This window comes from Hordeum vulgare, chromosome 5H (assembly GCF_904849725.1).
Source record: "Hordeum vulgare subsp. vulgare chromosome 5H, MorexV3_pseudomolecules_assembly, whole genome shotgun sequence".
Lineage (NCBI taxonomy): Eukaryota > Viridiplantae > Streptophyta > Magnoliopsida > Poales > Poaceae > Hordeum > Hordeum vulgare.
The window spans coordinates 287,256,458-287,271,995 of NC_058522.1; the positions used below are offsets into that span (position 1 = coordinate 287,256,458).

At 42.5% G+C, this 15,538-nt stretch overlaps 1 protein-coding gene and 1 non-coding gene across 2 annotated transcripts; one reads left to right on the top strand and one right to left on the bottom strand.

The window, feature by feature from the left end:
* The first annotated feature begins 6,267 nt into the window (after positions 1 to 6,267).
* LOC123400563 lies at positions 6,268 to 6,404 on the top strand. Its single transcript, XR_006610796.1, has one exon. It is a non-coding gene; the product is annotated as a small nucleolar RNA Z247 (small nucleolar RNA).
* A 4,366-nt stretch (positions 6,405 to 10,770) lies between these two features.
* LOC123395308 (tetracycline resistance protein, class D-like) lies at positions 10,771 to 14,290 on the bottom strand. Its single transcript, XM_045090292.1, has 14 exons — positions 13,911 to 14,290; positions 13,711 to 13,822; positions 13,411 to 13,523; positions 13,221 to 13,343; positions 12,937 to 13,112; positions 12,564 to 12,639; positions 12,393 to 12,479; positions 12,162 to 12,242; positions 12,045 to 12,077; positions 11,883 to 11,936; positions 11,681 to 11,722; positions 11,503 to 11,581; positions 11,351 to 11,421; positions 10,771 to 11,269 (listed from the first exon to the last, which is right to left on the bottom strand). Exons 1-14 carry the CDS (start codon positions 14,115 to 14,117, stop codon positions 11,147 to 11,149), a joined length of 1,377 nt encoding a protein of 458 aa, XP_044946227.1. The 5' UTR covers positions 14,118 to 14,290; the 3' UTR covers positions 10,771 to 11,146.
* Between the last annotated feature and the right edge of the window lie 1,248 nt (positions 14,291 to 15,538).

Genomic DNA, 15,538 nt, shown 5'->3' on the forward strand with positions numbered 1-15,538 from the left:
CAAGACTATGTTGATGAGTAATGCTCATCTTTATCTTAGTATACTCAAGTGCTTTTCCATGACTCACACACATTATTTTGGTTGAGCCTATCATAAGTTGCTTCTTTTACATGTTGCTCAACAATTTGTTTTGTGCAAGTGATATGATTATTGTCTCATCTATCTTCTTGCACTCGTTGTGTGTTTTTATTAATTTTGGGGGAGCAACGATCCTATTTTGTGCACTTATATCAAACAAAAAAATCTCTTATTAGTGCACAAATTATGGGGAGCTTCTCTAGTTTTGATAAAACACTCCTTTGCCTTTATCATAATATCTTTTATTCATGTGGTTCGAAGGACCATGTGATTGTTTGTTCCATATGGTATCTTTTGATTGCTTGCTTCTATTTTGTATGTCTTTGTGCCGTACGATCCTTCTTTTTGCAATCTTTGGGTCCTCAATATAGGTTGTTTTCCTCCAACTACTTATCATTGTATTTCTGTATTTCTTTGCACTCATTTGCTGAGAAGTACACACTTTTTGGAGGAACACCTACTATATTGGCTTTCTAAACTTTTTTTCCATTTTGGCAATCGATGCCAATGGGGGAAAAGTTTAGAGAGTTTACTTTGGATATGTTTAGAGTGTTTTGCTTTTATTGCATAAGCATTTACATCTTGTACGCATGCATTATTGCTTTGTATGTGTGTGCTTGGTTATGCTTATTTCCTTATATAAACCCTCTTGAAGTGGTTGTCATCAATTACCAAAATGGGGGAGATTGTTAGAAAATATATCTCCACATGTGGTTTTGGTAATTAATGACAATTCCTATGGACTTATGGTTGCCTTAAGTTATATTTATAGGATTTGTCCATAGGCACTTCTTGAAGTCCATCTGTTGGGTTCAAGGAGTTTATATGATGACCAAGGTGGTATTCAAGGTATTATCCAAAGAATGGTCATAGAGACACAAGGTTGATCAAGATCGTCAGACAAAGAGTAAATCAAGATGATCAACACACAAAGCGTACAAGATGTGCCGAGAGGGATCAAGTGATCCCATGGTATGGTAAGCATTGTCCATTACACATTTGTGTACTAACCCATGGTCTTCGTTAGAGTTCTATGTGGGGTTAGGTGTGTTTCCATGGGCTTGCGTCAGGAGGAAGATCTCATACAACCCATGGAGAATGACGTCAAGTGGTGGAGGATGGTGGCAATGGACTTGTGAAGATATGCTGAAGAGCGGCTCACCCATAGTGTGTATGGGGGAGAAATCAACTAGTCTTCATCAAGCCAACGCAATCAAGAAAGGTGGTCCATCTTGAGGAAGCCAAGATCATCGTCATCTAGCTAAACAGGACGAGGTGCAAGGTATAGGTTTGCCCTTGATAGGTTTTCTGTTTTAGGATAGATTGTCGTACTGTCAAGGGGGGGCTCTCAAGTGAGTAGCTTGATCGTATCGTTCGTTGAGAGATTAGACCATTTGCATCCTTCCATCATAATTATTGGTTCTTGTTTGGTGTTTCTCTTTGTGAGTTTTAGATCTTATGTTCATCTTCATGAAAAGCTCGAGTTCATCGAAAACGGAGTCCATATGCATCTTCTATGATGTTTTCGATGTTGGGAGTTTTTACCGGTCTTATTCGAAGAAGGGTTCTCGCCATTTTCTTATGGGACTTTTCTCACTTGCTTCTTATTTATATTTCTATCAAGATTGCGTTATCCCATGTCGTTATCTTTCCAACAAACTTGGTTTCATTGAATTCGGAGTCCGTATGCGAAAGTTACAGCAGTTTCAGTATCCTGTGGTAGTATCGCTCCACGTGCCAGCGGTAGTACCGCTCGTGTAGCGGTAGTACCGCCCCCGGAGCGGTAGTAATTTTTTACTTCCGCTCCCTAGCGGTAGTACCACTCCAAGAGCGGTAGTACCAATCCAGGAGCGATAGTACCGCCCCGTCGGACTGTTTTTCGCATCCTTTTTGGCCTGAACATGGTTGGTGAACCTACCGAACGGTAGTACCGCTCCCATGAGCGGTAGTACCGCTTTGTGCGGGCTGTGAAGCATAACGGTTGGATTTTTCCCCACCTATAAAAGGGGATATTGTTCCCCATTGAACCTTATCTCTTTAGCTCGTGTTCTTCCCCCATTGTTGACCTTCTTCGAGCTTTCTAACTCTCAATCCCTCCAATGATTCTTGCTAGTTCTTGAGGGAAAAGAGAGAGGACATCTAGATCCACATTTCCATCAATCACTTTCTCCTCTAAGTGAGGGGAACCCATTGGGTCTAGCTCTTGGAGTTCTTCGTGTTCTTCTTCATTCTTCCTCTCATTTTCCTCCTAGCATTAGTTGCTTTGGTGGGATTTGGGAGAGAAGGATTTGGGCACTCCGTGTGCCCTTTCCATTGCATTTGGTGCATCAGTTTGAGTTCTCCACGGTGATACGTGAAAGTGATAAGTTGAGAAGCTTATTTCCTTTGGGTACTTGGTACCCCTAGAAGCTTGGTGGTGCCTCGGAGCTCAATCATTGTGGTGTAAAGCTCCGGGCAAGCGTAGGAGTCTCCAATTAAGTTGTGGAGATTGCCCCGAGCATTTGTGGTCACCTCAAAGCCATATGCCATTGTGGTGAAGCTTTGCGGTGTTGTTGGGAGCCTCCAATTAAGTTGTGGAGATTTCCCCAACCTTCTTTGTACGGGTTCGGTGACCGCCCTCAAGGGTCCCTTAGTGGAATCACGGCATCATGCAATGTGCGCGGGTGTGAGGAGATTACAGTGGCCTTAGTGGCATCTTGGGGAGCATTGTGCCTCCACACCGCTCCAACGGGGATTAGCATCCGCAAGGGTGTGAACTTCGGGATACATCATCGTCTCCGCGTGCCTCGGTTATCTCTTACCCGAACCCTTTACTTATGCACTTTACTTTGTGATAGCCATATTGTTTCTTGTCATATATCTTGCTATCACTTAGTTGTTTATCCTGCTTAGCATAAGTTATTGGTGCACATAGTTGAGCCTAGTTGTTTTAGGTTTTGTGCTTGACAAATTAAATGTTAGTTTTATTCCGCATTTGTTCAAGCCTAAACCATAATTATTTTAAAGCGCCTATTCACCCCCCCTCTAGGCGACATCCACGTCCTTTCACTACAAATATCATATCATCAGACGTAGTATCCCCAAGCTTATGGCTTTGCATATGATTAGCATCATGAATATTAAAAGAATTCATACTATCAATAATCTTGCTTATCATTCAAGGGACTCATACCAAACTTTGTGTTAAATTCTTCTTTTAACACTTTATAGCAATTATTGGGAACCGTATTTCCAAGAAAGACTTCATAAAGATAAAGAATCTAATGCAACTTTGCTTCCCTTTTTTATAGTTTTGTTTATAAACCAAACTAGTGAAAATAAGAAAAATAAAAGATTCTATTGCAAGACCTAGAGAATATACCTTCAAGCACTGACATCCCGAGTAACGATGCCAAAAATAGCTTGATGTCTACTACGCAGCTTTATTCTTGTAAACTCTATTGGGCCTCCAAGCATAGAGTTCTGTAGGACAAAGACAAATGTTCCTCAAGTGCATGACCCAAGGTTTATCATCCACGGGAGGTGTAGGATGAAGATGCTCTCTCTCAAACAACCCTGCAATCAAATACAAGTAATATCTTGTGTCTCCCAACACACCCAATACAATTTTTGGCTATATAGGTACAATATTCAGCGAAGAGATGGTGATAGAAGTGTAATATGGATGGTAGAAATAGCTTTTTATAATCTGAATAAATAAAAACAGTAAGGTAACAAGTGATAAAAGTGAACACAAACAGTATATCAATGCTTGAAAACAAGGCCTTGGGTTCATACTTTCACTAGTGAAATCTCTGAACAGTACTGACATAACTGAATCACATAACAATCCCTCAAGATGCGATAAAGAATCACCCCAAAGTTCTTATCGGCGAAAGTAGGATGAAAACATGTATCAACCTTTATGCCCATATTGCCCCAATGTCACCACGAGAATCCTTAAGTTGATTACCAAAACATATATCAAGTGACCTTAATAGATCACCCTATTGTCATCACAGATAAGCAAAAGCAAGACATACATCAAGTGATATAAAATCCAAAGTATTCAGTCCAACATATGAAATATCAAAGACCAAGAGTCAAAACACCATATGATCTAACTATATTAACGAAGCTCATGGTACATCAAGATCGTGCCCTACAAAGATCACGAGAGAGAGATCAAACACATAGCTACTCGTACATACCCTCGGCCATGTGGGTGAACTACTCCCTCCTCGTCATGGAGGCAGCGGGGATGATGAAGATGGCCTTCGGTGATGGCTTGCCCCCTCCGGTAGGATGCCAAAAAAGGGCTCGTTATGAGATTTCTTTGGAGCAGAGGCTTGCGTCAGCGGATTAAAAGTTCTAAGCTTATTTTTGGGGGTTTCTCTATTTATGAGATTTTTCAGCGTTGGAATCATGCTAAAAGGAGTTATGAGGGACCACAAGGCAAGAGCGCCCACTCTACCCCAGGGCACTCCCAAGTGCCTTGTGGCCACCTCGTGGGTCTTCTGGTCCTCCACGATGCTTCTGGGGTCTCTTATGTTCCAAAATAAATTGCTAAAAAGTTTCGTCGTGTTTGGACTTCGTTGACATGGATTTCCTAGAAAACCGAAGACAAGCAGAAAACAACAACTGACACTGGACATTAGATTAATTGTTTAGTCCATAAAAATAATATAAAAGTGCACCAAAACCATATAGAAATCATGTAAATATAGCATGAATACTTCATAAATTATAGATACGTTGGATATGTATCGGCTACTAATGGTACAAGGTACGAGGGGTATGTTGCTCGAACGAAAATCACATTAGGCCGGAGTTGGGCCTCTCTGGTTCATGTTGTGGTCAACCCCTCGTCATGCTAATAGCCCTCCTTCCAGAAGAGTCGTCAACTTGGAGATCAATATTTTACCTCCCAAGCCCAATCGGACTCTTAGGTTGGCAGACTCGTACTATGACTCATGTAAACCCTAGGTCTCGTCTTCCTATATAAGTCAAGACTGCGGCTAGCATAGAGGCTCGAATCTAAAAACTCTAGTCTCGATATACCTTATTACTCTCACTTCTCACCCCCTCATAGGAGACACTCATACATCAACAAAATCTAAGTAGGGTATTACCTCGGACATGAGGGTACGAACCTGGAAAAAGCTTCGTATTATCTCCATTCTAGAATTTGAATCACGTGCACCACCCTACCAAACTAGAGTCAGTTTCATGCACCCACATATGGAAAATGCCCATCCCAAACTCATACATCCATCACACAATGCAGGATGTCTCGCCCCAAGGGCCAGACAACTATAGGTTCGACTGAGACATTACTAATTTTGGCCGAGTGAGTCCATTTTGTTTAAACTAAGGATACTTTTGAGTTTTGAGCCAAAATAAGTTTTAATTTCTCCTTGTTAGAATAAGTTGTGTAGAGATAGGCATATAATCTTTCTCCCTATCTCTTCTTGTCTTTGGTCTCTTCCTCTCAACCGACTTGTGTAATCCTGGTCGATCTCCTGATCGATCTGTTCCTTGCAAGCCAAGGAAATTGTCCAATATATACCAATGCGGCCCGAGACAAAGGGTTGAACGCTTCCAACCTATCTTACATGGTAATCAGAGCCTCTTCCTCATAGATCAAAGATCACATTTAGCTTACCTTCCTGGCCGAGAGTATGTCCACCACCAAAGCAGCCATGACACCCAGCACCATGGGCGCGCTCTCCACCACATCATCCTCCAACCCACCCAAGTTGCTCTCGGACCACCACCATAGGAGAAGCTTTCGAGGGGAAATTTCCTTCTATGGAAGGACATTGTACTCCCTCCAATCAAGGGCGCACGGATGGAGCACCACCTCGATGGGAGAAACCCGGCACCGCCGGCCACACTCACTATTACCAAGGACGTCAAGGAAGAGCAAGTCACCAACTATGCACGATCCCTCTGGTACGCACAGCAGCAACAACTCCAAGGATATCTGATGGGCTCGCTTTCCCGTGAGATCCTTTCATAGGTCGTTATGGTACAGAAGCCCACCAAAGTTTGGAGTGACATCCATGCCATGTTCGCTGCCCAAAGTCAAGCACAAGCTATCAACACCAGGATTGAGCTTACCAATCTGCAAAAAGGTAACCTCACCATGGCTGAATATCTTGGTAAGATTAAATGCCTCACAGACGAGATTGCGTGCACCGGAGCTGCACTGTCTGATGCAGAAATCACCTCCAAGATCCTTGCTGGTCTCGACCTAGAGTACAACCTTGTCGTTTCAGCGCTTGCGGCTCGGGTTGAACCGATGTCTATTCAGGGGTTGTACAACCAGCTCTTGAGCTTCGACGCCCGCCTCGGTCTCCTTCATGGCACCAACATGCGTCGGTCTTCTGCAAACTCTGCCAACCGTGGTCGTGGCCGTGGGTGCGATAACCAGGGGCAAAACCGCAGCAGAGGCCACGGGCGTGGCGCCCATCAGGGCGAGCCTCGTTCAGCAGGAGGTGGCTACAACAGCAACACAGGCGGCTACAATAGTAGTATAGGAGGAGACGGCTTCAACAACAACAATCGCCGGGCCTCCTCCTCTCGTGGTCGTCCTTGGTGTCAACTGTGCAAGAAGCCAGGTCATGAAGTCATGGAGTGCTCGCACAGGTATGACAAAGATTACATCCATGAAGATCGTCATGTGGGTGCAGTTACATGAGAACAAGGAGGAGATGGAGTTTGGTATGTTGACTCCAGTGCAACAGACCATGTGACAAGCGAGTTAGAGCAGCTTGCAGTTCGTGAGAAGTACCTTGGCAACGACCAGATTCACATCACAAGTGGTGGAGGTATGGATATCTGTCACATTAGTTCAGCTTCCATTAATTCCCCTACTCTTAAACGTCATCTTTTTCTAAAAGATGTCCTTCATGTACCTCAAGCTAATAAAAACCTTGCATCTATGTCTCGTTTAGCCACTGATAATAATGTCTTCTTTGAAACTCACCCTCGTTACTTTTTATAAAGGACCGGGCAACGAGGGAACTCCTTCATCATGGTAAATGCATTGGAGGACTATATCCCATTACATCTGGAGCCCTTAGTCGCAAGCTTCATCGAGTCTACTCCATCATCAAGTCCTCCTTGGCTAGGTGGCATCAAAGATTAGGACATCCATCATTAGTATTGTCAAACAAATAGTCAATTAAGACAATCTTCCATTGTCATATAGTGTCATTAGTGGGTCTGTTTGTGAAGCTTGTCAATGTGCCAAGAGTCACCAACTTCCTTATCCAAAGTCATATAGTGTGTCTCATGCTCCTTTAGAGCTCCTTCTTTCTGATGTATGGGGCCATGCCAGAGATTCTTTTAAAGAAAAAAAATAGTATGTTAGCTTCATTGATGACTACAACAAATTTACTTGGATTTATTTGCTTAAGTTTAAATCTAAAGTTTTTTCTGTCTTCCAAGAGTTTTAGAAGCTTGTTGAGCGACACTTTAACAAGAAAATTCTCACAGTACAAAGTGACTGGGGAGGTGAGTATGAGAAGCTCAACTCATTCTTCCGTTACATTGGCATCGAACATCATGTCTCTTGTCCTCATACACATCAACAAAACGGCTCTCCCGAGTGCAAACACCGTCATTTCTTCTAGGTTGGTTTGTCTCTTCTAGCTCATGCCTTAATACCACTCAAATATTGGGATGAAGCATTCATTACTGCCACATATCTTATCAGTCTTCTTCCTAGAAAAGTCATTGGCAATTCTACTCCTATAGAGCGTTTATATCATCAACAACCCGACTAAAATTCCCTCAAAAAAATTGGGTGCGCTTGTTATCCCAACTTGCGTCCATATAATCGCCACAAACTAGAATTTTGTTCTACTCAATGTGTCTTCATTGGTTATAGTAACCTCCACAAGGGATACAAATGTCTGGAGATTGGAACTGGACGTATTTATATCTCTCGTGATGCGGTTTTTGATAAAACTCTTTTCCCTTTTCCCAAGCTTCACCCTAACGCCGGAGCTCTTCTTCGTGCTGAAATAACACTCCTTCCAGATTATGATCACGGGGGTGAATTACATACACCTGACCATGTGGACAAATCCATAGAAAATTGTGTTTCTGGTGATATGTGTGCAGAATTAGGTCATCCTTCTATGTATGGGGATATGGACAAAGCAGCAGGCACAAATTTCCCTGTTGTTTCTGCAGGCACGCGATCTCCTGTGCAATCTAAGGCAGTTGTGTGCTTCGAGGCTGATTCTTGCAGCAGCCCGGCAGGGTGTCCTGGCGCGCAGCCTCAGGAGAATATCTCCTCCGCGTCATGCAACGTACAGGAGCTGGTGGCCGATAGTTCCCATTTGTTGGTGCCCACCAGCGCCGGCGGGGGCGAATCGGTCGTGGGCAACGGAGATCCGCCTACGGTTGGTACTTCGGGATCTTCTGCAGAAGGTGTAGTTTCTCCACCAGAATCTGATGTGCCAACAGAAAATTTGCCTTGTCAAGCTCGTGTTCTTCCTCGCCGGCATACCAGATCTCAGTCATGTATTACCAAAGAAAAGAAATATACTGATGTTACAATAAGGCATGACAAAGTCAAACGTGCTTTTCTTACCACTCCTAGCAAACCAATAGATTTGCATGATGCTCTTGCTCATAAAAATTGGAAAGAAGCTATGGATATTGAATATAATGCTCTCATGCAAAATAAAACTTGGCATCTAGTACCACCAAAGAATAGTAACAATGTTAATGATTGTAAATGGGTGTACAAGATAAAGAGAAAATCTGATAGAAGCATAGACAGATACAAGGCTGGTTAGTTGCTAAAGGGTATAAGCAAAGGTTTAGGATTGATTATGAAGATACTTTCAGTCATGTTGTTAAATCAGCAACTACTCGACTTGTATTATCGATTGCTATTTCTAGAGGTTGGAATCTAAGACATCTAGATGTTCAGAACGCGTTTCTTCATGGTGTTCTTGAGGAAGAAGTGTTCATGCGACAACCACCAGGATATGAGGATCATCGCACACCACATTATGTCTATAGGTTGGACAAGGCTTTGTATGGTTTGAAACAGGCCCCAAGATCTTGGTACTCTAGATTGATCATGCAGTTACAATATCTTGGGTTCACACCATCCAAGGCAGATGCTTCACTATTCTTTTACAATAAAGGCAATATCACTATGTTTGTGCTTGTGTATGTTGATGATATAATTGTTGCTAGTTCAAACTCAGATGCTACTACTTGTTTGCTTAAGGATGTGAAATTGGAGTTTGCTCTCAAGGACTTGGGTGATCTTCACTATTTTCTTGGTGTAGAGGTAAAACAAATAAATGATAGTATACTACTCACACAGGAAAAATACACCATTGATATACTTAGAAGAGTAGGACTGGAAAACTGCAAGCCTGTGTGTACACCAATCTCAACCTCAGAAAAACTTACACTTGAAAGTGGAGAAATACTTGGGTGAGAAGAGGCAACAAATTACAGAAGTGTTGTAGGTACTTTGCAATATTTGACACTCACACAACCTGATATTTCTTATTCACTAAACAAAGTATGTCAATATCTGCATTCACCTAGAACCACTCATTGGACTGCAGTTAAGACAATCTTGAGGTATCTCAAATTTTCAAAAGGACTTGGACTTCAGATTAGCAAGTCTCCTTCTATGCTTGTCACTGCTTATTCTCATGTGGACTGGGCAGGATGTGCTGATGATAGAATATCTACAGGTGGTTTTGTTGTGTTCTTGGGAACAAATCTTGTGTCATGGAATGCAAGAAAGCAGGCTACTGTCTCAAGATAAAGTACTGAGGCAGAATATAAGGCTTTAGCAAATGCTATAGCTGAAGTAATGTGGATCCAAACATTACTTTATGAGCTTGCAATTAAGGCTCCACAAGCTGCGAGATTATGGTGTGATAAGATTGGTGCAATCTATCTCTCAGCTAATCCTATTTTTCATGCACGAACAAAACACATTGAAGTTGATTTCCATTTTGTCACACAAAGGGTAGCTCGAAAGCTACTTGATATTCGGTTCATTTCTACAGGTGATCAACTTGCAGATGGTTTCACAACACTTCTTACTATGAAGAGGCTCGATGAATTTAAGTACAATCTCAACCTTGGGAGAATTCCATGAGGTTTAGATTGAGGGAGAGTGTTAAAATAAGTTGTGTAGAGATTGGGAAGTGTTTTAAACATGTAATCTTTCTCCCTATCTCTTCTTCTCTCCGGTCTCTTCCTCTCAACCGACTTGTGTAATCCTGATCGATCTCCTGATCGATATGTTCCTTGTAAGCCAAGGCAATTGCCCAATATATACCAATGCGGCCCGGGACAAAGGGTTCAACGCTTCCAACCTATCTTACACTCGTACGTTGGCTTGTTTCTCTCGTGCTTCTTTTTGCAAAAATATTGATACAAGAATCAACGCTCATACACAAAATCACGCTGGCAAAGGGCACATTCATACAAGACCGGAGCTATGCCTAGGCAGAGTAAACAATTTGGAAGCCTCATAGTTTGGAATCAAATTAGTACTTGAAAAAAATTCATGCGCAAATAAGGGCCTCATTGTTCTCTTGCCCCAGCGCCACCAACATACGAGGACCGACCCAGCTACGGAGGATTCTCTTTGACCGATGGCTACATAAACACATATTACACCTTGCAACCATGATTAAAGACTAATGAATCATCGATGACAAAACATGTATGCATTGATATAATTTAATACAAAATATCTATGATTGGATTGAATAATTATACATATGGTGACATGCATGGCCAATCTCTGTCCAAGCTAAGGTGGGGTAAAAACTGTACAAACTAGCTACAATAGCTAGCCGGCAACCAGAAAACCGAGTATATATATGACTGAAAAACAAAAACTCCCTGAAAATAATTACTCGGAAAACCGACAGGGGTAAGTAGCTAGGGTTAAGGAAGAGGCAGGCAGGGGAGATCAATATTTAGTACTATTTTAATCTGAAGCTAATTTGTGCGCAGAAGCTCTAGTTATCAACTGAAGCTCCAAATAAGCGTCCTTCAGATGCACAGCTCCTTAAGAACTTGATCATGGTTGTGCCAATAGTGGTGCTTGAACTGCTTCCTGGTCGAGCTGGTCTTGATCTGCAACTGCAATGAGTTTGTCTTTGCTTTCTGGATCAAGCATCCAAGCAAATGCCAAGGATATTGCCTGTAGGAATTTTTGTGAACATAAGTACTATCCAAGGGGAAGAGCAATCATTTTCTAAAAGAAAAGAGGAATAGGGCTTACCAAGAACAAACCCGCGACAAGGAAACTAAAACCTTTGCAGTTGAAGGGTGCTTCTTCCGAAATGAAGTAGGCTGGAACCGAGTTGCGGAAAAGGGAGAGATCAAACCATAATTCATACATATACAAGACATGGTAGAGAAGTGCTGGCTTACAGGTTAGAGGGCTCATGAACAATGGGGCCATCAGTATAGCCGTGGACTTCACTGTTGCGATGAATCCCTGTGCCTTTCCCTGCAAAGCTCGAAGCCATCAGCAGTTGAGGAAAAACAGTCGGCATCACGCTTGGATTTACAGATGGAGGCAAGAAATGTTTCACTGGTTTAAACATACCTGGTCAGCTGAGACTACTTCCCTAGAGATGATCGCGTAAGTCTGTGGATGTTAAAAGGAAGTTATATATTAAGCTTATAGACATGTACAGTATTATTGAAGTGCATGAAAACGTTACACCATCACTGAATTAACTGCTGCAAACTTTTACTTTACATTTACATTTACAGTATAGGTGAAAACAGAGAGGGCAATGACTTACAGCCGGCTTGACCAGACAATAGATGATACCCAGTGAAGAAGCAAAATATGGAACCTGCAAGGTTAATTTATGAATAAAAGATAGAAATGTTTGTACTCAGTCACCGCAAATCTGTTCGGACGTCAATGCATGAACTGGGCAAAGTATGTGGCAAGTACATACCCACCAACTCCAAGCCAAGCCGTACAACATAGCCTGAATAAATAGTTTTCAGAATCCATTGTTAAACTTTGTGACACCCCAGCTGATATTAATGGAAACAAATTTGTATAAACTCACATAAGCAACCGATGCAAGTATTGAAATGCACAGGACTCCCTTCTCGCCAATTGCATGGATAGCAACTGGGAGTATCAATATCTGCAGTTTGAAAAAAGTTACTACGAACTGCAATTGTTATCAACGGGACAATACATTTGAACCGGTACCATGTGGTTCTAAAGTAGTCCCTCCGTTCTATTGAACTGTCAACACGTCTTACATTTACGAACATAGGAAGTAGTACTGTACCTGAGAAAAGATTGAACCAATTCCAACCACCATTAGAATTTCGGAGAACTGATTTTTGTCAAATCCAAATACCAACTTCAGGTAATACTGCAAAACATGAGATGAAGATGAAATGGCCTAAATTTTCGGAACACGGTAGTAGAGTAAACCAGAACTGAGACATATGATTACCAGTAGAACATCGCTGATGCCAATCATGCCCAACTCATAGAAGAAGGAAATGTATGTGATTCGCTTAAGTGTGTTACTAGCAAAACATCAGCCATAGGTAAGGTGAGAAATATTGCATTAGAAGTTGCAAACTGTTTCGTAGTTGAAAACTAGTACTTCCTCCGATCCAAAATAAGCGTCACAATTTTGAACTAATCAGACCAATCTTAGTTCAAGACTGCGACCCTTATTATGGAACGGAGGGAGTACTAGTTAGTAGCCACTACATAGAAATTTCAACATTGCTACTAGCTCTAAAAAAATCATTGCACATTGAAAATAGTAAATAGTACTACGAGTATTACATATGTAGAAGTATAAAATAGTCCCTTACTTGATTTTGATCATGCTAATGTTGTCCTTGATAGACTCCCAACGCTGCTGCGGCAAACCGAGAACCAAAGACGACAAGGACAAACGCCGACACGAAGCAGAGGGAGCTTTCTGAAGCGTCTCAACCAGGCAAATCTTCATGTAGACCACGGAGCAGACCAGCAGAAGAACCGAGACCTGCCAACGCATAAACAAACCGTTCCAGAATTTGCAAGACTAAAAATGAAGCAGAAAACAGGTGCCGATGAGATGAACCGCAACAAGTTTCAGCTAGTTGATGATAACCTGAAAAATCCACTGCTCGGGCAGAAACCTGGAGAAGACGTTCCCCAGGGCGTGCGAGGCCGACAGGATCCCAGTCATGCAGCCAAACGCGAAGGCCCTCTTGGACGGTTCAACCAAATCCGCCTAATTTGGCAGGGAAAAATGTCAGATTTTCGACGCTTGGCAACCGGGATCGCTGTCGACCACGTACCGTGTAGGCCAATGCGAGGCAGGTTATGGTCCCTTGGCCGATCATGAATGAAAGAGTGCGTGTGACAAGGTAGACGTACACGGCGACCTTGGTGCTGCTCAGAGCAAGCACACCTGCAACAAGCATGAACAAAAAAGATTATGAAAGTCTGATTGTTGATTTAAAAGGTATTCCCTCTGTAAACTAATATAAAAGTGTTTAAATCACTACTTTGGTGATCTAAATGCTCTTATATTAGTTTAAGGAGGGAGTAGAAATCTTGTAAAATACAGTAGGAAGGAAAATGAAGGGTGAGGTTACTGTAAGGGATGATGGAGGTGCCGGCGGCGAGGATGAGGAGAGGCTTCCTGCCGTACTCGTCGGCGAGCTGTCCCATCAGAGTGAATCCCACCGCCCTGAAAATGCCTCCAACCTGCACGCAAGCGCAACCCAACGATCAAAACTCAAGGCAAGAACCATGGTTGACCGTGGCTTTAAGGAGAGAGGGGTGTGGAGCTGACCGTTTGGTGGAGGCCGGTGAGGTAGATGGCCTCCGGGCAGGTGGTGCCGTCGCCGGGGCAGAGCGCGGAGGTGGTGACGTCGACCAGGACAGGCACCGTCATCTCCTCGGCCACCCAGTACAGCACCAGCCCGACCAGCAGGTGGCCCAATGGCTTCAGCACCCTCATGTCTCCCAGCGCCAGCTTCCCCTCCGCCGCTCCCACCATGCTCGCCGCCGTCCCCGTCTTTGATTGACCTCGTTTGCTGCCGGCCTGGGCAGCTTAAGGCGCCTAGTTAAGTTAACCCATGGTGGGGAGTGGTTAAGCGGCCATCTTCATGAGGGATTCTGATGGAGGAGGGAAAAAAGAACCGCGTGTCACTGTCTTGCACTCTTGGTCAAGTTGCCCCGAAAAGCAGAGGATTATTCCGATTACTTGGTCGGAAATATCTCTCTCTGTTCATTCATTGGTACTCCTACCTTTTTTAGCATTTTGGCCACTGTTCTTCGCTTCGTCGTACTAAAGCGACAGCCGGCCGTAAACGCATTTATCTCCTTATTAACTAAGGCTTAAACCATTGTTCTTTTGGACGAAAGAAGAACTTTCTACCTTTCTGCGCATGAAGCATGCCTTGGCTGGACTGGGATCAGGTGACATGCCTACAGCATGTCACGCTGCAACATGCGCCCTCGCATCCGCCCTTCAATCTTCATCCAACGTCCCACAGCGATTCAAGGCGAAATATACTTGCAGACAATAAACTACACATGTAAAATACATCAGACTACTGTTTTCAAAGTTGGTTCAATAGAATCATCAACTTTTCAGTCATTATATAATATAAACAGCAGCTATATTTTTTTTACCAAATTTGCATAAATTAAATTTCAAACTTAGTTATACAAAAAAAAAACTGTATGCAAACAGCAGTCATATAGCAACATAAACAGCGGTAATTTACCAATACAAATTAAGTACCACTTGCTTGTAATTCAAAAGCTCGATACATTCAAATTCTCCACCAAACGGCCATTTCACTTGTACACTTAGGCCACAAAATAATATAGTTAACCCCATACTACTATAGTTAACCATGTCCAAAATACTATCTAACAAGTTCCATGCTAGAACAGATAATCATCATCATCACCACCATGTACAAAATATTATCTAAGAAGCTTTCATGCTAGAACAGATTATCATGGTCTGTCGTCAAGAGCTGAGTGAAACTCATAATATTATTGCACCCTTGAAGCACCACGTTTACTTCTTTGTTGTTGTCATACTTCTCCACTTGTACTTGAGGCTGCACATCATCTTTTTTCTTTTGTTGCACACCATCCTTCTTCCTTTGTGGCTGAGAACAAAAATCATTGTAGTTAGTTAACAAATGAGCAATAACAACATATCATGTATCAATTTCAACATACCTTTTCTCCATGTTTTGTTGATCCTTTAGTTACTCTGTGCTTCCCCTTGAGTAACTTATCAAGCCAACTTTTCTTTCTCCTTAAGTTCTTTGATTGAACCTTTTTTTTCTTCAACCGTGCAGATCTAAGCAACTCATCTACTTGCTGGACATTCTCTTTGTCTTTACATAGTTCATTCATGACACTAGTGGATGCATTGAGTAAATCATGTATATGCGG

What these genes read in the sequence shown, in the direction of transcription:
- LOC123395308 (XM_045090292.1), bottom strand. Translation starts at nt 14,117, where the DNA reads ATGGTGGGAGCGGCGGAGGGGAAGCTGGCGCTGGGAGACATGAGGGTG. An exon ending in GCCTCGCATTGGCCTACACG is followed by an intron (nt 13,344 to 13,410) that starts GTACGTGGTCGA and finishes CTGCCAAATTAG; the next exon opens with GCGGATTTGGTTGAACCGTC. An exon ending in TACTTGCATCGGTTGCTTAT is followed by an intron (nt 12,078 to 12,161) that starts GTGAGTTTATAC and finishes CTATTTATTCAG; the next exon opens with GCTATGTTGTACGGCTTGGC.